The following is a 21,898-nucleotide window of genomic DNA, read 5'->3' as shown; positions in this document are numbered from 1 at the left end:
CATTGGCTACCGCGCCAGGTGCGCCCCGCCCTCCCCTCCTCCCTTCAGGGCCCTGCACCCGGTGAGCGCACAAGCGCCCCCTGGCGTGCCCCGCGTCCCGGCGCCCCGCCCACCGGCCAATCGGCGGGGGCGGAGGGCGCGCTCGCGGGCTCTGATTGGCCGGGGGCGGGAGGCTCCGCCCCGCAGGGCGCGTGACGCAGCGCGGCGGTTGGCGGCGGCTCGGGACGGCGGCAGAGGCGCCTGGGGAGCGGGAGGTGCCGGGCAGCCCGGTAGGTGTCCCGCCCCGGCCCCGCTGCCGCTTGGCCTTTGTGCCGCCCTCCGCTGCGGGCCGGGACCGGCTCGGCCGGGCGCCGCCACCGGGCCCGAGGCGCGGCCCCGGCGGACAGGCCTGGCGGGCGCGGCGCGGCGGGCCTGGTCCGGCCTAGCCTGGTGTCAGGGCCGCCTGGCCTCGCCTCACGGCCCGCGTCTCTGGCCCGCAGGTTGTGCGACCGCAGCATGTCGGAAGGCGAGTCCAAACAGGTGCCGAGTGGCGGCTCCGACTCGAAACCGGAGTCCGCGTCGTCCGGCCCGGGAATGACCTCAGTGTCTGCGCCGGTGACTTCCGCGGCGCCCCCGGAGGAGGAGGAGGAAGAAAGCGAGGACGAGTCCGAGATCCTCGAGGAGTCGCCGTGCGGCCGCTGGCAGAAGCGGCGTGAGGAGGTGAGTGCCGGGGCCGGCTGCCGGGGCTGAAGGCCGGGGTGTGGGGGGGACCTGTGCTGGGCGGGCTCCTGTCGTGCCCCGTTGGCGGTTCTTCCTTCACCTGTCCCCGACTCAGCCCGGGCCCCCGTGGCGAGTGCCCGTCGTGCTCCTGAGGTGGCCGGGAGACGGATGGCCCTTTGCCAGCTGTGAGGCCGGCTTTCCTCGATCTGGGGAGTGCAGAGGCTGGAGTGCAGCCTGCCCTTTTTCCTGCGTGCTCATCGTGCTGTAGGCTCCTGTACGGCTGGTGTCAGGGCCAGCTGTTGCTGCTGTGTTGAAGGGGGAGTGTCTTCAACACTCCTTCCTATGTGCATCTCGCTTCATGGATCTTTTGCTCTGGGAATAATGAAGAGCGATGACTGGACCCTGCATGGTGTTTGCTAGGGAGTGTGAAGGGAGCAGCACCTGCTGCTGAGGCAGCTGCATACCTAGCCTAGTGTGAATTATGCCTTGATTATTGTTTGCTTTGCAGTCTCCAGTTAGGATGAAGCACAGCCAGCTCACACAGACTTGTTTCTTGGCTCATCCTATTCCTATCCACCTCTCAGTATGTATATGGGAATTCTGTTATGTGAAGACCTAAGTAGATTAGATCTTATTGTTTTGAACCTCTCCCTTTTTCCACTCTTTGCTGAGTACTATTTATCTTATTGGGGGCTGTCTCCACAAACTGGTTTGTGCTCCACATTGGCTCAGTGAAACTTGCCTGGACTGGGCACGCTGTGGTGGCTGCTGAAAGAAAGCAGACATTCCCTCCAGTGCTGCAGCAAAGTGCTGATGTGGCTTTTCTCTGCCGAGTCAGGGCTGGGCATAGATTTTCGGCTGCTCTATCCATTATTGCAGACACTGGGTAGTTCAAACTCTGGTGGTGGTGAAGGAGTAATTTATTCTGATGTAAATTTGGAGGTCAGGGTAAGGTCAAGGATTCCCTGCAGTTCTTTACCTCCACTTGCTTGAGGGTTGTCTTGGTTTTGTTAATATGAGCCGAATCCTGGGCTAGTGCAGTAGGAATGTTCCTGTTCTGGTGAAGCTGTATGGTTTGGGTTGTGATGGGGAGGGTATCTGAATGGAACTTCAGTTTTATCCAGGAGAGGTTCCTTACGATAACTAGAAGGGCTTTTTCCTGTGATCTATGCTGAATTGGCACACATTGGGGAACAAAGCTGATGTTCTGTTTGTGTAGTCTTGTGAGAGTATTTTATTTAATACAGATACTTTTGACATGGAAAGATGAGTTTCCTTCCAGGCTTTTCTGTACTCTTCTACAGAAATGTAAGATTTGGTCAGCTCTGGATTTTCTTTGGATTTCACCTTCCCCAGCTGCAGACATTTAAGGCCCAGATACAAGAAGTTCCATAACACTTTGGCATGGCTAAATTACTGGCTTCTGGCTGCAGGGCGGCTGGTTGGAGACAAGCCACCTCTCTGTGTCAGAAGAATGAGCTTTGTTCCACCTCACAGACAGCAGCCACTGCCGAGGGCCACAGGACAGATTGCTGGCTGGTCTGGGCAAACTCAGGGCCTGTGGTTCTGGAGCCCACATGGCCTCAGGTGCTGACTGGTTCAGTGCCTGCCTGTGGGCCTTGAGCCTCTTGATGGTCTGAAAACACGGGATTCTGGTGACTGTGCAGTTAAATCCTCTTGATTTTGCATTGTAAGTTTGTGGCTTGGCGAGTCCCGGGCTCCCGGAGCGGCGTCTGTTCGCTTTCACCCCATGACATCATGCTCTTCTTGCTGCCTTCAGCTTTTGGCCTGATCTGTTCCCTGGAGTAAGCTCTCCCACTGCAGATGTTCCAGCATTCAATTGAATTTGGAATAACAGCTTGACTTTCCAAGAATTCCCGCAGACTGGAGTGAAGCATCTCCTGTGCCAGCTGTGCCCCTGCACAGGGCTGTTGGTGTGACAGCTTGGTGACACCAGTTATTCCAGCCAGGGCAGCCCTGCGGGGAGGCTCCGAGGTGCTCCTCCCCGCCCTTTCTCTGGGCAGCGGGGAGAAAGCTGCGTGACCCTGCTCTGGCAGGGGGGTTGGATTAGATGATCTTTCGAGGTCCCTTCCAACCCCTGGGATTCTATGATTCTATGTGTCCCCCGGGCTGGTGTTCCCGGGGTGCCGAGTCCGGTAGTCCTGCCTCTGACTGCCGTACTGGCTGTACATTTGCTGTGACCCCACTTTTTCAAGTGATTTTTAATCGCTGGGGGCTCTTTGTAACGACTCGCAGCGCGGAGGCGGCGCTGGGCAGCGGCTGTGCCCGGAGGGGCCCTGCGGCTCCGACCCGAGGGAGCCGGCTGGCCGGGAGCGGGAAGGCTGCTCGGGCTGTTGGCTGTAAATCGGTGGGTTTCAGCAGAGCAGGGTGCTGTGATCCCCGGAGCCCGCCGGTGACCACGGAGCCATCCGCCCTCGCCGCTGCCCCGGTGGGAAACGCTCGTGGGGCGGCGGGGGCTGCGCCGACCCTCGGGATGGCTCCTCGCCCCTGCGCCAGGCGCGGCCGGGGCGGAGCTGTGACGGACAGCTGCAGCAGCCAATGGCAGGGCGCGGGCGGTGTGACATCACCAGCGCCTGCTCCCATAGGCTGCGGGCCACCTGGGCCCCGCCCAGCGGCTGCCGGTGCCCGGGAGCTGGGCCGGGGCTGCCCCGACGGGGCGCCCAGCGGGGCTGCCTCCCGCTCCCTGCGGGGCCCCGGCCCGCCTGCCCCGCTCCCCGCCTGGGTTTGTTCCGCTGCAGCGGCCCGGGTCACACGGCAGCTCCGCAGCCCCGCTGCGGGTTGTGTCCAGTTCATTGATTGCAGTTTTTCCTCGAGGCGGGGAACTTTGCACTTGTAGTGTAAAGTGTGTAATTGCTGTGAAGGTTCAGGGTAGTCTTTTAAAACCAGGTGCTGCTGGGGAATTTGTAACTAAGAACCTATATTAACTAGATGGAGAACACTTACCTTCCCTGAAGTTCGTGTCTTTGTGGGAGGTTCAATGAATTGCGCTTGGATACCTGAAGGGTGAAGCTGCTGCCAGTGTGAGATGCTGGGGAGGCTGGTGGGTAAATGTGGCTTGTCCCATGGGATACTTGAGTCTTGTTGGCTACCAAGAAAAGAGTTGGGCTCACTCTGCTCTTTCCTGCACTGTGTAACTGATGTGGGCATTTTCAGGTGTGTTTCTTTTACTGTTGCAGGGACCATGACATTCTGCTTTCTTGTGCTGCTGCTGTGCCCACGCGGCAGATGTGGGTCTCCTGGAGTGTTGCAGACTGTATAGCTTCCTTACCTGGGCTGAACCCCTCTGTGATTGTCACCATGCCCTTGGTTGCTCTCTGAACTTACAAACAAGGGGAGCTTTAGGCTCCGCAAGGAGCAGAAGGTGAACTTGTAACAGGGGAATCTTGTCTCATGGCATAGAAGCATAGAGAGAGGATCCACAGCATAAGGTTAGGGGAGTCACAGGAGGAGGGACTGAGGCCAGCACTTTCAGAGCTTGTGCTTGCCTTGATCCCTTTTGGCTTTTCTCACTGACAAAACCCTCTTTTTCTCGTGTCCCCGTGTGGCACTCTGTTTTCCTCTTCCAGTCAGCATGTATGCATAATTTATGTTTCTTGAGTTGTCCAAGTACCTTCAGAATTATCTGCTGTGCCTCCTAGGAATAGAAACTTCTTAATTGAGGTGCATTTTGGTGACACACTTGCAGTTCATTTTTAGACTCCTGAAACTGACTGGTAATAAACCTGAAACCAAGAGCTTGGACTCAGCACCTGCTGTCCCTGGGAGCTACACAAATCAAATGGAACAGTGGCCCAAACATAACTGTAGGAAAACTTGTGCTCTGCTGCAGCAGAACCTTTTTAATTCTACCCAGTATACCTGTGTTGGACTTGGCTAGCTCATGTTAGTGTAGAAGACTTAACCATGCATAGACTTAGATGGCCCCATATTTTGTCACGTGGTTAGTAGCTATCTATTGAATAGATTTCTCTCTCTGCCTCTTCCAGGTAGGAAAACATTGAGCGCATAAGCCAAGACTTTATTATAAATACTTTATTGACATCTTTGTTGCACACTAGGTAAATAACCCATTTAGTGCTATTCAGTAAATCTGATGTGGGTGTGGTTCCCTTTAGGGACGTGTATGAGCGTATCTGTGGTGGTGAAGAGGGAGCAGAGGGCCAAGCAGCTGTGGGAACACTCAGACTGCTGTTGCATCTGGGGTATGGTCAGGTGGGGGGCAGCCCTTGCCAAATGCTGCTTTGTTCCCAGGTGCAGTAGACTTTGCAAGGACGTGAAGCCTGACCCTTAAAGGTGAAAAGAGATAATGTAAGAAAGGGAACTGGTCTCTGCTTAAATACCTTTGCCCTTTCCCTGAGGATATGTCAGGCTGCTCTAGGTTAGCAGGAAAATCTGGTACCATTCCTCCAGTCCTGCTGGTGTCCAGTCCCTTGATTGGAAGTTTACCCAAGTGCTGACCCACTCTGTCCCATGTGGGTGGCAAATGTAGGGCTTGTACTTCAGAGAAGCAGAGAGTGGTTTGGGTTGGAAGGGACCTTTAAAGGTCATCTAGTCCAACCCACTACTTCTTTCCCACAGACTCTAAAGCCTTGGGGGTGATATCTGGGGTGGCTGAAAGGTGATGTTTGAGTTCTTGGTAGCCATCAAGGACTTCCCTTGAGAAGGAAATGACCTGTGGTTGTCTGATTGTTGTTCTGTGCTTGACCCATTACTAACTTTTTTGCAAGCTCAGCTCCTGAGCACTTTCCATGTTATGCCCCCAGTTCAATGGTTGCTGAGATTGAGAGGTTCATTTTTGCCTGATCTCTGGAGACAAATCTGTTGTCTATAAGTGTGTCTATGCATGCAGTGGTTGCTGTGTTGATTAATTCTTGGTTTTCTATCTCTGGTGTCCTTCACTGTCAGGTAAACTAGATGCGAGGTGTAGTCCTTCACTGTGGTGTGCAGACTAGGCAAGGTGATGGAGTTCCATGTGGACCTGGGTGTCATGTCAGGTGCAGAACAGGATTGGAGGCAGCATGTGCTGTTCCTGTGGGTATATCCCAGTGCAGTCATCCTGTTGTTCCTTGTATGTCATTGCTGGAAGTTCAGAAAATTAATACAGGCAACACCGCTGACATTAGGCTGCTTCTCTTTTCCTTATGCAAGACCTTGCAACAGACACTCTTGGCATATGCTGGTACTGTCAGATCTTAAAAACAGAGCTGTGGTTTGTGAGGAGCTGAACCCAGAAGGTCATGAAATTCTGGGTCTACAGTGTCTTTACTTTGCCTCTTTGTTGTCTTTTCACTCCTAGTGTGAGTCTTGATTTCCTGAATTATTTCTCATCTGGGACTGGTTGATGACTTTTGCACTTCTGGATTTTCATTTATTTGAGGAAGCAAGTGCAGAATTCTTAGAGTGAAATGCCGGTAGACTGGATGTTTGCACTCTGTGATGCTTGGGTCTGATTTCTGAGCTGCTGTTGTGACTGGAAAGAAAGTTGCTGAGGCAGTGAAAGATAAGCACCTGTACTTCTTATCCTATCACACATCTGAGCTTCTGTATGTGAAAAGTGGGGACTCGTTCCTTGGAAAAGTGGCACTTGAGGTGCTCTGGCTTTGGATTCTGCTGCTGAAGAGAGGACAGGTTGCAGAGATTTTCAAAGCAAACTCATGCTAGGAGGGCTGCCAGCTTTTGGCAACAGACCTGCTCTTTTTCCAGCTGGTGGAGAGAAATAAAGCCACACTGTAGTTTTCATTATTTAACTTGACCATTGGGAAGATACTCAAAAGAGGGAGCATGTGCAGCCTTTTCATGTTTTTTTGGCTTGTCTGGGTGCTTCCTGGAACCCTTGAGTTGTGCTCAACTGAGGGGCGCTGTAGGGTGTGGAGGGAGGTAAGCCTTTGCCCTGGGGCTTTGTCCCCAGGCCCTTGTGGGACAAGCTGCTTGTGGCTGGCAGCTGGCAACTCCTCAGGGCCACCCCAGCCAGCGTCCCTGCTCAGCCTTTGTGTGCCTTGGTGGGGCAGCTGTCTGCTGCTTGTCCAGTGCGCCTGGAAGGTGCTGGGGATGCTCAGCTGCTGTGACCAGGGACAGGGTTTGCTCTGCCCTTTGCAGAGTTGTTCTATAAATAACAGTCTGTGTAGCTGCTGGCAGCACAAGCCTTCCCCTGGTCCAGCTCTATCCCTTTGGACCTGCATGGAGTGGCCCTGGAAGCGAGGGCAGTGTTGGGATTGCTGCTGCCTGTGTGGTGGGGGCACATATACATCCAGGGAGGAGGACACTGCCTTGTCCTGGAGAGCAGAGGCTGCTAGCTGGCAGGCAGAGGCACACTGTAAGAGTGTGGCCAGGCAGAAATGGATGAGCACAGATGGGAGCACCTTGTTGTTCTAAGCATCCCCTGTTAACACCAGTAACATGAATGGCCTTATCCTGTTTCTAAGCATCAGTGCTCAGGAAAATCCCATTTCACGAGTGTCTCTCATACCTGTCTCCTAGGCTCTGTCTCTAAGACCTTCTGTCCTAGCTGTCTGGCTTGAAGTTGGCTCACAGATCTGTGTGCTTGCCTGTCCACCCACAGGGAGAGCAGGAAGCACACTTGCACAGATAATTGAAAAATAATGTAACAAAAAGATAGTACAAGTGATGATCAGGCACAGGGCATAGCTAGCAACTCATCTTGGGCCTTCTTTCACACTTTTGGCCCTTCCCTCAAACATCCCATGAATATTGTACCTAAATTCTCTTTTCTGTACCCAAATTCTATTGTACCCAAAATTGCCCTTCTCTGGTATGCTTCTGTAAGTCTTACGTCCCTTTACACAGCATCTCCCCTTGGCTTGCATGGCATTGCTGAAGAAGTATCTCCCGCTGAATTGCCTAGGTGGGTTTTCCTAATGGACAATGATGTAATTAGTCTATGATGTAATTACTCCACATGGTGGCCTCTGTGTTACCATTCTAAGATCGCTCCCAAAACGCAGACAAAGAGACTATGTTTAGGAAGGAGACGTTGTTATTAATTGCAGGTTTGTCCAAAGCTGGGTGGTTGGTGCCTTCCCAGAAATCAAGCACACCAAACAAGGTTTTTCATTATGTAATTATACAAAAAACTGTAGAGTTAGTAAGCTTCTGAGTCTGTCTTCCTTATAGTGATTGGTTAGTGATTAACATATAGTTATAATATGGTGACATAATTTTTCCTATTATCACACATGTTCAGGGGAAGGGTATTCACCTGGGCAGGGGGCTTTTTGACCTGTGGGTGTGTTTTTAGTATTATAATGAGCTAAGTTCACCGAAAGGACATAGTATTGCAGGTTCTACAGCTCCAACTTCCCAAGACTGGTTTAGCCGTCAGTCGTCTTAATTTTGGTTCTTCTTTATCATCTACATTCCTTAGGTTCAATTATCCGTATAGACCTCAAGTCTTCTCTGCCAAGTTGGTGATTTAGATGAGACACCCTTTAAACCTCGTGATTAATTGCCTTCTTCAAGGCCTGGTTATTGCAGGATATCCTTGCTCAGTGCTGGCTGTAGTACTAATTGTGTGCCTCTCTGACTGAAATTTTAACTTGTATTTATATACACAGGGTATATCTTACACAAAATAATCATAACATTCTAAATTTGTGTTATTTCCAATATTGGGAGCTCTGGTTTCATCCGTCCTGGATTAGATTGTCTGGGTTCCCTGCCCCATTATGGTTCTTCTGATCACTGATGTGGTTCTTGCTTCTACTTTGAATAGCCCTTCCCCAGGTACCTTTCCACAGTTTAATGAAACTCTTGGCCTGTTAATTCTGAGAGACTTGTGCAGCTCTGCCTGGATGGAGTTCAGTGAATGACTGTTACAATGCAGAACGTGGAACAATACAGCTTTTTAAGTTGTGATTATAGCAGTAGCAAGAATAAAGAGAAAATGTGTAATTATAACACTTCCCTACTGGATAGAAAATCAGTATTTCATTAATACATGGAATTTTGCTCTAGCTTTTTCATGTTTAGGTGGCAGAGCCAGATCTTCCACTGCTAAACCACCAGACAGGAAAGTGAACAGAAGAATGGAAAAAAGACTTAAGATGTTTTGCTGTGACACATTCTCACGATAATCAGGACTTGAGGAAATTTGAACCAGGTGGTGTACTTGGACCACTGTATTTAGTAGTTACAAATGCACACATTTCAGAGAGCTAGTTTCATGTTCAACTTGCAGCCATTTTTACTTCTGACACGCGTCTCATGGTAGTCAGCTTTACAGTTGAATTTATGTAGTTGTGTCAGGATCAATTGCTTCCTCATAATTCTATTTAAAATAACGTTTGATCACTTATTTATTTCTCATTTTTGTGTTATCAGAAATATGAAATAATTACTTTCCACTTGTATTATGTGCCATGAGTGACTGTTGTTAGCCTATTCAAGATTTGCACTTCCAGCAGTACACCAATTTTTATGGCATTTTCTATTCCTTTCCTCATAATTCCTAATATTCATCTTTTAGCACCTCCTAAGACTAAGTGATTTTTCTTGAACCTTCGAGTCCATTTTATTTCCAACTGTTCTCAGGGGTATGAGCTGTTCGTGGTGTCCTTGGTCTTGTGTGTTTGAGTATTTTGATAACAGTGCAGGGGTGGTAATGGAACCATAAACACAGAGGTGCTGGTGAGTTACCGTAACCTTCCTGCTGGCCACTCCCCATATGTTGCTGTGCTGTTTCTGTTTCCTCTGGGAGTCAGGGATGGGGAATCATTGCCTCTTCCTGCTCCCTCAGGGACTTAGGTATTCGTTCCTGTTTTCTGTGAAATGGGTGGGAATGGTGCATGTTTCCCTGTGGAATATAGAGCAGTGCTTTTTCTGTTCAGAGCAGCTTGACTCTTACCATGCCTGTGGTTTGTGGGTTGTGTTTGTTTGTTTGTTTTTGTTAAAGTTGCTAACTTGCTGACTGGAGAGTTACCTGACATGAATTTTCAGTGCAGCTTGTCCCTCAGGTCCAGATCTGCTGGAGAGGCCTCACTGGCCCCAGGCTGCCTGATGGAAGGAGGAGTCACAACCCACTGTTCTCCTTCAGCTGGAGATGGAGCTGGACTCCTCCAGTCCAGCTCTGTGGGCCTGCATGGAGCAGGGATCTGTGGGAGGTGGCAGGAACGCTCTTGCTCGTGCTTAAAAGTGTGTCTGGTTGTGACTGGTTCCTTGAGACTATAGCATCCATAGCATCTCCTGAGCTATGGCATGCAAAATTACGAGTGAGGGCAAGCTCCAGCTCATGGAAGATCTTTAACTCTGCATTTAAATGGTCAGGATTTGTTCATTTAATTACACAGACAAGTTTATAGCAAATGTATTTTATCTCATTACTTGTTCAGCTCATAGCTGTCTGGAAGAGCCAACAGCTGTGTAGGTGATATCTGGTCATATGTTCCTCTCCTTGTGCTTTTGAGTGCTGTATGATTGATTTGTGTAGCCATGGTAATAACTGGTATGTTTCTTTCCTTGAGATTGTTATATACACAAGCTATTTTACTTTTGAATTAACACTTTTCAAGCATTTTACTACCATGAATATAATAGCAAAGGCCAGTGCAGTCAGTGTCATTAAAACACGCTTCGTGCCTTGTTTTGGTGTATTGTTTTTCACTGTGCCTGTAGTGGGTCTTGCATTCCTTGATTTTGTTCTGCTCTAGACGAGCTTCAAATCTCTTGAGACAGCTGCTTTTGTTTCCCTTTTCAGTTGGTAAATTTGCTACTTTTTGTTCCTCAAAGTTCAGGAGAAGTGTGTTCCTCTGTGGTCCAGCTATTGTCTTCTGTAGGTTTATTATTTGTTCTCAAGCTTCTGCTGAGTTGGTTGAGCAGAGCTTTGATCTTTTTATCTGGCCTGATCAAGAGGCCTGGGTAACTTTTTAGCATATTTATGCTACTCTTAACTAGATATATATGGCTTTTTGTAAGTGTCTGCTGTAAGCGCTACCATTCCTGGTCTCTTTTCTTCAATGTGCAGTTTCATTGTGCACTGGTACTCTAATTATTGCGGGGTTTTTCCCAATTTCTATACCTGTTTTTTTCTTGATTGTAAATTGTTGCTGTCGCTTGTGACTTAGGCTGTATATATATAGATATATGTTTAAATTGACAGGTTATGTGAACTACAGAACATCTCCCCAAAAGCTTGTGTTCTTTCAGGGATAGAAATCCAGATATTTGAGAGTTATCAAATTGGAATAACATGCCTAAGGGAATGTTAGCTTCCAAACTTTTTTCCCTTAGAGCTAAGTTATGCCTTACAGTAACAGCATTTAAATCTCTTTCCCTCACCTTTAATTACTGAAATTCACTGGAAATTCTTCTTTACTTTCCTTCCCTCTTGTTTATGTGGACAAAGTGCTGCTTCAGTATTTCTACAGTAAGTTTTTTGTGGTTGTGGGACTGCTTCCTGTCTCATACTTCAGAAACTCACACTAAACTCTTTAACTTCTTCCTTCATAGTTTAAAAGGTACCTAGTCTGTGCAGGCTTTCTGGAAGAGAAACTCTTTGGAACAGTACATCTCTTGAAACATGGGGCATTTTATTTTAGTCAGTTGTCATGTCATCAGCATAATTCATGGGCAGCTCATTGTCTTTGGTCTGGGTCATAAAAGGCTGCTGAAAATCAAAGCAATGCTTGCAGAAGCTGACAGGACATTAGGGCAAAGTCAGGAGAGACCTGTGGTATCTTCACCCCATGTTGGTGGTGCCCAGGTAGTGGACAGCATTTGTGTTGTCTCCTCAGGGTTGGGGCCACCAGCTGTGGATGTGTCCAGCTGCCCTCCTTCCTGCCAGGGCAAGGCACAAAGGGCACTGTTTCGAACGTGCCGCTTTATTTCCTCTTTCTCAGTGAGGTCTGTGCAGAAATTGAAATTTGTATTCCTACAACTGCCCGTGTTTCCAATATGTTAACTGCCACGACTACCGAGAGCTGCCCAGAGGCACCAGCTGGCCATAACCTTGGAATGAAGCTGGGCAAGCACCAGAACATGTGTCCAGGAGGGCTTAGGATTCCACTTGACTGAGTGTGGAGGGGGATGTGGAACAGTGACTTGGCAGCCTGAGCAGAGGAGGGATTTGCTGTTTTGTCTTCAGTTGTCTGTCTGCATTTTTCCCCTTTTACTCTGCTACCCAAGCTGTTGAACCTCCTTGTGAACTGAGAAGTACTATAAGTGATATCAGATGGGTTTGGTGTCTTGAGTCATAGCTGGTGCCCTGCAATACTGGCCACGAATCATGGAAGTTATTATGGTTGGTAAACTTGCCCAGAAATGGGAGAAGATATGATAAATCCACAACCACTGGCTGTATTACCAGGGCAGATTTTCTGTTGCTGTCAGTATTTCAGGACTTAACTAGCCCAGCAAAGCTGGGAGGTGTGTGAATAGGCAGCAGGTGGGCTGAAGGAAGAGGGTGTAGAGGGGTGGATGGTGTCCAGGCTTTTGTCTGGTCCCTGCAGTAGTGACACTACCAGCCTTGCTCTTGGCCGGGGGCTTGTTTAAACTTTTCTTAAGTTTGACATTCAGCCTTGTTAATTCTTTCCTAATCTATTCCCAACTCGCAGCTTTCCCTTAATTTCTCTCTGCTTGAATCAGTTCCCTCTCTCGAATTTCGTGTCTCAGCATCTTTCAGAAAATTCCTCCAGAGAGCTGTATCTGAGCTCCTGAGGCTTTTTAGTATCCCTTATGTATGGTTAGAGGGGTTTTTGTGGCTAAAGGAGCCACAGGTATCATACAACATAAAAATCTAATGTATTGTTGCCAAAAGGCATTTTATACTATGAAACAGCCTTTGTGTGAAAGAAGTTTTTCCTCAGATATGCCCAGGGCTTGCTGCTTATGTGACCTTGCACTTGGGTATGTCCCATTCCTGAAATAAATGTGCACAATCCTCTCCTGGAATGCTCATTTAATGAAAAATAATGAGCAGAGTTCATTGTACTAGAATGGAGGATGCATGGTCATGATCTGGTCTTGCTGACTTAGAGCTCAGCTCTGTCTCTATCCTCCCATCCAGGTGAATCAGCGCAATGTCCCAGGGATTGACAGTGCCTACCTGGCCATGGATACAGAGGAGGGCGTGGAAGTTGTTTGGAATGAGGTTCAGTTTTCTGAACGGAAGAACTTCAAGCTTCAGGAAGTAAGTTGATGTATTTCCCAACAAGGTGCGGGAAGCATACCTTGCGCCAGGGTGGGATTATAGATACTGGGGGACCTTTCATGGGGATTATTGGCTGGCTTTGGAGTGCTGCGCCACTCAAATGTGGCAAATTCAGCTTTATCCTGGCCTGTGCTGAAAATGTTATGGAGAACCGTTGTGTTATTTCCATGGGCTCTTATGTTGATTTAGTTCTGGTGATCAAACCACACTCAGCTAAGGTGCAGTGTGGGATTGAATCAGATGCTGTTCATTCTTAGCACAGGAGCTTGAAGTCTAGTGGTGATTAAGGGGACCAAGACCCCAGAAGAAAGTAAGATATATGCTGATGTGGTCTCTGTTGTAACATGTCTTTGTCTTTCTGATGTTAAGGAAAAAGTTAAAGCGGTGTTTGACAACTTAATTCAGCTGGAACATCTGAACATTGTGAAATTTCACAAGTACTGGGCTGATGTGAAGGAGAATAAGGCCAGGGTAAGTAAAGTGAGCAGTCTGTTGGGTTTTCTCACTCTATGGCCTGCAGGTGAAAGAGTGTAACCTCTCATACTGCCCCTACAGGTGATATTCATCACAGAATATATGTCTTCAGGGAGCTTGAAACAGTTCCTGAAGAAGACAAAGAAAAACCACAAAACGATGAATGAAAAGGTAACTCTTTCTCTCATGGATACCTGTATTCACTTAGTGCCACCAGCCTCTGTTAAGCTCCTTCGGCAGAGGGTCCTGATGAGAAGGCAACCTGCTTGATACCATGTGGATGCAATTTCCTTTTGTCACTGTGAACTAGTTCAGCTGCAGGTTCTCTTGGACAGCTGTTCTGTGCTGTTTGCTTTGTTTCCAGCAGTTCTGCAAGTTCACGTGTATGGTGTGACAGGCACGTCCGTTTCCATGTGTGCAGACAGGGAAGAGGGAAGGGGTCTGTGCATGAGAGGCATTAGGAGGGGAGCTGTGCCTCTTGACCCATAGAATATGTAGCAACTAGACTCGGCATGAGAGCCCTGATCCTCTAAGTTCTTACTTCCTACACACCTCTACTGGGTAAAAGCTGAGATGCCACAGAATGGAGCGTATATTCCTTCATATGAGTAGGCTGTGAATCACAGAACTATGGATTAGTTCCTCTTCCTTGAATGATTTTTCTCCTTTTTGCTCCTGTGTCTGTAGGCCTGGAAGCGATGGTGTACACAGATCCTCTCTGCTCTCAGGTATGAGTTACTGCTCTTGTGGGCTGGCCTCTCAAGTGTAGCCTCTCGTGCTAGAATATGAAAAGCTATAAACATACATGCTGCCAAACATTGGAAAGCTTTGTGGAATGGAGCCTGGAGAGCACTTTCAGTCACCCAGCCTGATTGTTACCCCAGTCTGCAGCATCAACTGCACTTCCTGTAACAATCCCAGGGTTTTCAGTTGGGTGACACTGCAGCCTCTAAAATAGAGAAACAAATGCAATGTAAGTTCTGGGTCCCAACAGTTGTGAGTGTGGGAGTTGAGCATCAGGGAGCCCCCTGGGGTATCCAGCTTTATAACCTGAGTCTGACCATGTCCAAGAGGATCAGAGCATGACTCCCACTCCGTAGAGAAAATTGTATTGCTGTTTGGTTAAATATAGCTGCTGATTAATGGTTGGGGTTCTGTTACACTTTTGGGACCTGACAGTCTGTATTTGTGCTGGCTGCTAACATAAAACCAACCAGGGTGAAGTGCAAAACCGGGCAGACTCCAGCCCTACAAAGCTTTGGTTGTGCCTGCTGGAAAACAGGCCTCATCATGTTTGTACAGCACTAATTGCCATGGTGACCCATGAGTAGGGCCAGAATAAGGCTCTAGTATTCTGGTGTACAACTGGAACCCAGTAGTGTTGGAATGGATGAAATAGAGAGCTTTCTTTTTTCTCCTGTACACAGGAGATGATTTGTTAGAGACAGTTGCTTAATTTTTCTGATTCTCTCCTAGTCTAGAGGCTGATAAAATCACTTAATTGTCCCTCCCCACTACTGTAAATCCCTGGCATGTGTCCGTTGCCCTCCTGTTCTCTTCTGATATTGAGACAGGGAAGGTATGCAGGGAGGGGTTCCTGGCCCCAGCCTTGGCAGTCTCCTGACCAGTGCTCTGCTCTCCATTCCCAGCTACCTCCACTCCTGTGATCCTCCAATCATCCACGGAAACCTGACCTGTGACACTATCTTCATTCAGCACAATGGACTGATAAAAATTGGGTCAGGTAAGTCTTGTTGTAGGTGACCCTTGCCTATGAGACAAACTGCTTAAACAGAAGAAGGTATCTAATCCTGTCAGGATTTCCTGTCATGTACGTACACATGTTCTTCCACGTCAGTTATGCCAGGGATTGGTAGTAGAATTCACTTCTGGTTGGCCACCTTCAGGCACAGGAAGGACTGATACTGGAGTCAGTTTCCCTTGTTAGCCCCTTCCTCAGTTTTTGATCTCAAGGCACTAATCTGAGAAATGGTGCTGAAACTCTAATGTTTTTATGCACATTATCCTTGGATTCATCTGCTCTGCAGTCTTTCTCCAGTTAATACACCCAGAGTTCTCTTTCCTGTGCTGTGAAGCTTTGGAAGCTGTCTGGAGTGCTTTGTCCACTGAGGCCACCTGAGTGCTTCTTGTAACAGCCAGCGTTTACAGTCCAGCTTATAGACTGGGGCTGCAGCAGGCTGCTGGTCTTGGCAGCCTCATCCAGCATCACTCACTTGGCCTGGACTTCAGAGTGCTAGTTTGCCTTGGGACAGTTTGACAAAGACATGCCCTGTTCAGATAGTGCAGTACCTCCTTGCATGCTCTGTTTTTTTCACCTTTGCTTTTCCTGTGTTTCCGAAAACCTGCCTGCAGTCATGGTACGTTATGTTGTACCTTCATGTAACCTTTTGAGTGACAGCTTTGCTGCCTGTCCTCCAACTTTCCAAGTGTCCTCACACCTGAGGAGTGCACTTGCTGTTCCATAGGGCTTTTGTCTGTGTGGATTCTTGGTTTGGTGATGACAGTGTACAGGAAATAATGCTTTGCTTCTCCTATTGTCTAAAAATAGGCTCTCTTCCTACACTGCAGACCCATCTGGCTTTTATTTCCAACAAAGATCTCTTTTGTTGTCTCTTTGTTCCAGAATTGGGGTCTTGGTTCTCTGTAACAAACCACTGACACGTGCTTGTACCCAGGGAGACTGGGTCGTGGCAGAAGGAATGCTCAGTTTTTTATCTGCCTGTAAACTTGGTGACTTGCTTGTCATACAGGCTGATGACATCATGGAGTTTGCTTTATTATCTTTCCCTGACTGTGCCAGTGGGTGAAATTCCCGAGTTGTGCAGATCTGATACTGTGTGCTGGCAAACAGCCAGCTCCCTGGCAATCATTTCCTGCTTGTGGGAAATCTATTGTCGACTTGAGTGTCTAAGAGATTCTTCTCTTTCTAGTTTAGTTTAGAAGTGCTGTACAGCTGCAGCACTGATTGGTAGCCAGGACTTTGTGAAAACAAATCACTTGAAGTTGATATCTAGAGCCACAGCTTTTGCCAGGGGATGGTTCTGCAGAAGGACAAATGTGACGTTCTCATAGAGCATTCATGCTCCCAGTGGTGCTGTTCAGGGGCTGTCTAGAGAATCATAGAACTCAAACAATTGCCTCAGCAGTTACACCTCTACCTGCTTCCCCCAGTGCTGTAGAGCTTTGTTTCTGTTGGGCATGCTGGGAGGGACAAAGGCCATCAGACTGGCGTGTGCCCTTTCCAAGTAGCAGTGTCTGTGTGCTGTAACTGCTGTATCCTCAGCAAGAAGAGCACATGTGCTGGCAGTATGGCTGTCCAGGAGCAGTGCTTAACTGCAGCTTATCCAGAGCAAACTTCCTTCTACTCCTTAATTGTAGGCTGCCTTGCTCACCTGGTGTTCAGAAGTTAAGTGCTTTATCTGAGAGATTCTGGTCCTCTCAAGGAAAAAAGGAAGTGAGTGCAACTGGACTTGTGGTCAGAAGAGGAATCCTCCAGATGTGAAGGCTAAGGCTCCAGTGCAGCCTGGAATTGTTGCCAACCTTGCAGAATGTATTCTTGTTCCTGTAGTGCCCACTGTGCTCGGACCATCCAAACCACATCTCCAGAACTGCTGGTGTGTTGAAGCGGGAGACTCCGGTGTTGCTGGCTGTGCAGTGGCCAGATGGGCTGTTTTTGTGTTCAGGCCCTAGAGCCACAGTTTCTCTGGGGCCCCTGGCAATAATGGTCCCACATTTGTTGCTTCGTGCAGTGGTTTCTTGCAGCTGGCTGGTATCCAGAAACTTCCCCGTGTTTACTTCAAAGAAGTGGGTCAGTAACTCTCGGGGGTTTAAGGGGAGCAGTGGTTCAGTGCACTGTTATCTGCTCTTCAATGCTGTCTCTGTCCCCAGCACCACCTTGGGCCACACTCCTGAGAGCTCCTCTTCCCTCTTCTTGAAGCAAAAGAGAATACTTGCTGAATGTGAGGCAGAAATCCGGGCACAGGCAGCTGCTAGTCTGTTCTGCAGAACGTCCTTCTGTCTGCTGGGTAAAGAGGTCTTAGAAGAGATGTGCCTGTGATTTGTGTCACTTTGAAAATGGCCAGTCCTTGTTCCTGGAGCACCCGTTGAGGTGTGGAAGCAGCCACAGACAGGAGTCTGTTGCTCCTTGGTGCCACTTCAGACTGCAGAGTCATGTGCACTGGCAGGACTGACTGCTGTTTTCCTTGTTCTGCATGTGATTTTGGATCAGTCTTTCTTTCTAGAGCCACCTATGCACTGCAGGAGAAAAGATTGATTTAGTAGTAGGGTGTTGCTGCTATTACTGCACTGAGTTTTGAGAAGAGGGATGAAATCTTGATAAGCTGGGGGTCATCTGTGGCAGGAAACGGCAGTGGGAAGGAGAGGATTTCTCCTACTGCTTAAATGCTAAAGCCATCCATAATTCTTTCGTTTACTAACTCTTTTTTTTCAGTGCCATAAAGATAATAGATTTAAGGAAGAAAAGTGTCAAATTAATGGGGATCTTTGGAGAACTCATTATGAGGATAGGAAAGACACTACAGTTCTTAAACTTGCCACTGGTCTTCCCAGAGGCTGGAATGTTCTTGCTGCTTTCTGGAGTTTTGTTCAGATGAAAACATTCCTTGTGATAGGTCCAAGGTGTTTCCTGTGTACTCTTCCACAGGATCCATGTGCAACACTGTGTTGCATTTGTGCACATCTGTATTGTCTAACAAGTAGACCTGCAAAGAGAGTTTGTTGTGCGATGTGAAGACAAACTGAGAGAGTTGAGGTTGTCCAGCCTGGAGAAGTCTCTGGGGAGGCCTCAGAGCACCTTCCAGTATCTGAAGGGGCTACAGGAAAGCTGGGGAGGGAGTTTTGACAAGGAGATGAGGTGATAGGAAGAGGGGGAGTAGCTTTCAGCTGGAAGAGGGGAGATTTAGGTTAGACATTAGGAAGAAATTCTTTGCTGTGAGGGTGGTGAGACACTGGCCCAGGTTGCCCAGAGCAGCTGTGGCTGCCCCATCCCTGGCAGTGTTGAAGGCCAGGCTGGATGGGGCTTGGAGCAAGCTGGTCCCTACCCATGCAGGGGATGGGACTGGATGATCTTTAAGGTCCCTCCAACCTGAACCATTCTGGGGTTCTGTGTTTTACTGTGATGGGTCGAAGGTGCTCCGAGTGTGGAGGATGTGCTGGATGCTGCTGGTGTTCAGCAATGTTGGGAGATGTTTCCTGTAATTCTCACTGGGAGTGTAACGAGTAATCATAGGTGGAAAGAGGTGATGGGTTTGAATTAAAAATCCTTTTGGGCAGCTCTGAGTGCCCCAGCAGACTTGAGGCTTCAAACTGCAGGGTCCTGCAATGTCTTCTGGTGCCCCCAGACTTTGCTATGTGTTGGCGGTGCTGAGTGAGACTTCAGTAGAGCACAGGGGGAAACTTAGTGCTGCATTCGTGCATTTCCATGTGGTGCCTCCAGGCACTTGGCTGATGCATATGCTGTCCCATCTTCAGTGTACCAACCTCTGGGGTTCCTTGGGTGTTTAATGAAGAGGCTCTTCAGTTCCAGGCCAAGGTGCCAGGAGCCCGAGTCTTACTTGGTATTGACACTGCTGTTAAATTACGTGGCCAGGGATGTGAGTTCTGCTGCCAAGATGCATGCCCAGGAGAAGCTGCTGGTATGCAGGGAAAGGCAGTTGTCTGCTGGAGGGAGTGCTGAGGGGCTGCAGGGCACTCGCAGAAAGAAGAGGATTTCCAGCTGCTTAGCCTCTGAGTGCGCTGTGACCTTCTACTTGGTCAAAGGTGTCTTGTCTCCCTTGCTCACTCTGGTTCTTGGTTAGAATCACTGATATTCCTTATGTAAATGTATTTTAAAGACAGCTGGAGGCAGGGCCAGATCCTCAGTCTTGTCCATGTTTGCCACAACTGCCCTAGCTGTCTCTAGGGATGTTAAGTGCTTGCTGTTTCATCAGCTCATTGACTTCTATCTCGTTTTACTTCCCGCTTACGGGCTGCTCTGTTACCAACAGTCTTTCATAGGATATTTGCTAATGGTGAGCAAACTTCTCCGCTCCTGTGATGTGACTACCACTATATATGTAATGTACATTATTTTATTTGCGTGTGTGTATATATATATATATATATTTATATATATGTGTGTGTATCAATATTTGTAGCACACACAAACATACACACTGTCTCGAGTTTCTCTCTACGGTGTTCCCTTGCTCTAAGGCTGGTGTGTGAACTGTTTGGCTGAGGGGCCTCCTACTCTCGAGCCCAGGTGTCCTGTGCTGGGTGCAGACTGTCATGCTCTCAGCCACAGCCTTACAGAGAGGGAGCACTGCCCTTTGTCAAGCTTCCTAGTTGTTGGTTCTCCTCTCTGTGTCCTCAGTGCGTGCAGCCCATGGACCCCTGTGCATGCCAGCTCCTGCATGTCAAGCCAAGCGGGTGCATTGTTCCAAGCTCTTCCCAGCTGAACTTCCCACCTATATTAGACTCTTCCCTGCTGCTGCTCTGCTAGACTTGGCTGGGCCCCAAACCTGGACTAGCCCTTGCTTTGTGCTCGGCTATCAGACTGCTTGCTTGTAGTTTTAACTCCTTGGATGTTTTGTTTTTAAGATTATTGTTTCAGTTAATGTGTCTGGCTCCTGATGGCCAGAGAGACATCCTGTCCAGATGAGTCCCTGGTTGTGAAGTAAGGTTTGCTATTCCTGTTTCCCCAGACAAAGCTCTGTTTTGGGGAGACTTGTGCATATGAGGAGGGAGTTGGGCTGGCAGGGGTTAGAGAAGGTTGAGTGCTGCAATTTGTAACCCTACTGAATAGAATAATACACTGACACTTAAAATAATTTTTTATTTTACTTTTTGCCATCAGGCTTGGTTCTTGATGGGTCGAGTTTGTTTCTACTGAGTTGGGAACCTACCAGCTGCCAGCTGGAACAGGTGGAAAGGCCCAGTGGCCTCTGTGTCTGCACACTGTGTGCAGGAGGTGGCTGTGGGGCATGGTCAGTAGAGCAGGAGCTCCTCAGCTGCATTGGGGATCCAGCATATCTGAGGGGAAGCTGGTGCAATCAAGGTGTGTGGCACGAGGGAGGCAGGTGTCCTGGGGGAGGGGCTGGTTTACCAGTGCTGCTGGGGGGCTGTGGGACTCATGCTGCAGGTGGCCTTGGTGGGGTGGGAGGGGTGAGGTGGCCTCCAGAGTGGGCAGACTGGTCCAGGAATGTCACCGTTTGATGTGCTGCTGATCATCTCATTCATGAAAACACCAGAAGGCAACTATCTTCTAGACTGATTGTCATTTTCTATATTATAGGATCTTGTAAAAAGGTCTCAAGTTCCCAGTTTAGTGCTCCAGGTTATGAGAACTTGCCTTTTCTGTGGTCAGATTTATTCTTTTTGTGTTGCGTTGAAGGCACCTGCTGCTTCAGTTTTGCTCGATTGTATTTTTTCTCTGCCTTTATGTGGACTTTCAGGATGTGCCAGGGGACATGTGAAAGTCATCCAGGTCTTAATTTACGTGTTGTTAGTGTCAGTCTGGCAGTTGCATGTGTCCCCTCCTATGGGGGTCCCTTGATTGAAGACATGTGGAACATCAGCATTTTAGAAGGCTTCTTTATGCCACTTGTTGAGAGATCACTTGGATACAAACTTAGGGAGTATTTTACATTTTTGGGATTAAATGCTTGGCATCTGTCCAAACTGCTGAAGAGATTCAGCTGGAATTTTATGTTAAAAAAGTGTTTTGTAGCAGCAGAGGCAGTTGATGCAGGAGGGTTATAGAGATGCTCTCCAGTCTTGTGGGGATGGGCTAGGAAAGCCAAGCCCATCTTGGGTGGAATCTGGCAAGGGATGGAAAGGCCAGCAAACAAGGATTCTACAAGGGAACGGCAATAGGAAGGCTGAGGAAAATGTTGTCCCTCTGTTAATTAGGCTGACGGTCTTGGTGACAAAGAACACAAAAAAGGCCAAGATGTTCAGTGCTCTCTTTGTCTCAGTCTTTACTGCCAAGGTTGGCCTTCAGGAATCCCAGCCCTCTGAGAAGAGGGAAGGTCTGGAGAAAGGGAGACTTACCCTTGGTGGCCTGACATCATAAAAACACAAGTGCTCAGGAAGCTGGCTTGTGTCATTCTGAGGTCGAATATCTTTGAAAGGTCATGGAGAATGGGAGATGTTCCTGAAGACTGAAGAGAGCAAAATATCATTGTATCTTCAAGGAGGGCAAGAAGGAAAATCTGGGGAACCACAGGCTGGTCAGCTTTACCTCAGCCCGTGGGAAGTTGATGAAGCAACTAAACCTGGAAATACTTCCAAACACAAGACAGACAAGACTGTGATCAGGAGCAGTCAGGGTGGATTTCTGAACAGGAAATTAACAAACCTGATGGCCTTCTGCAGGGAGGTGACTGGCTTGGCAGACAGTGGGACAGCCACAGGAGTTGCTTATCTTGATTTAATGGATGAACAGACAGAGAATGAGTTAAAGAAATGAGTCATGCAGTGGATTGAAAACCAGGTGAACATCCAGGCCCAGAGAGTTGTCAG

General features: G+C 48.4%; 1 protein-coding gene across 2 annotated transcripts in view; it reads left to right on the top strand.

The window, feature by feature from the left end:
- Positions 1–197: 197 nt before the first annotated feature.
- Positions 198–21,898, top strand: part of NRBP1 (nuclear receptor binding protein 1) — a 36,214-nt gene continuing 14,513 nt past the window's right edge. The window contains exons 1-8 of one of the 2 annotated variants that reach the window (XM_051614141.1): positions 198–269; positions 480–699; positions 12,737–12,859; positions 13,250–13,351; positions 13,436–13,525; positions 14,042–14,082; positions 15,004–15,098; positions 19,381–19,404. In XM_051614141.1, the coding sequence (XP_051470101.1) occupies positions 496–699; positions 12,737–12,859; positions 13,250–13,351; positions 13,436–13,525; positions 14,042–14,082; positions 15,004–15,098; positions 19,381–19,404 (679 nt within the window). In that variant the 5' untranslated portion in view covers positions 198–269; positions 480–495. The remainder of the gene's footprint in view (positions 270–479; positions 700–12,736; positions 12,860–13,249; positions 13,352–13,435; positions 13,526–14,041; positions 14,083–15,003; positions 15,099–19,380; positions 19,405–21,898) is intronic. The other variant, XM_051614142.1, reaches the window with a different exon arrangement.

This window comes from Apus apus, chromosome 3 (genome assembly GCF_020740795.1).
Source record: "Apus apus isolate bApuApu2 chromosome 3, bApuApu2.pri.cur, whole genome shotgun sequence".
Taxonomy (NCBI): Eukaryota; Metazoa; Chordata; class Aves; order Apodiformes; family Apodidae; genus Apus; species Apus apus.
The sequence above is the reverse complement of the archived record's forward strand: the minus strand, read 5'-3'. Positions and strand labels throughout refer to the sequence as shown.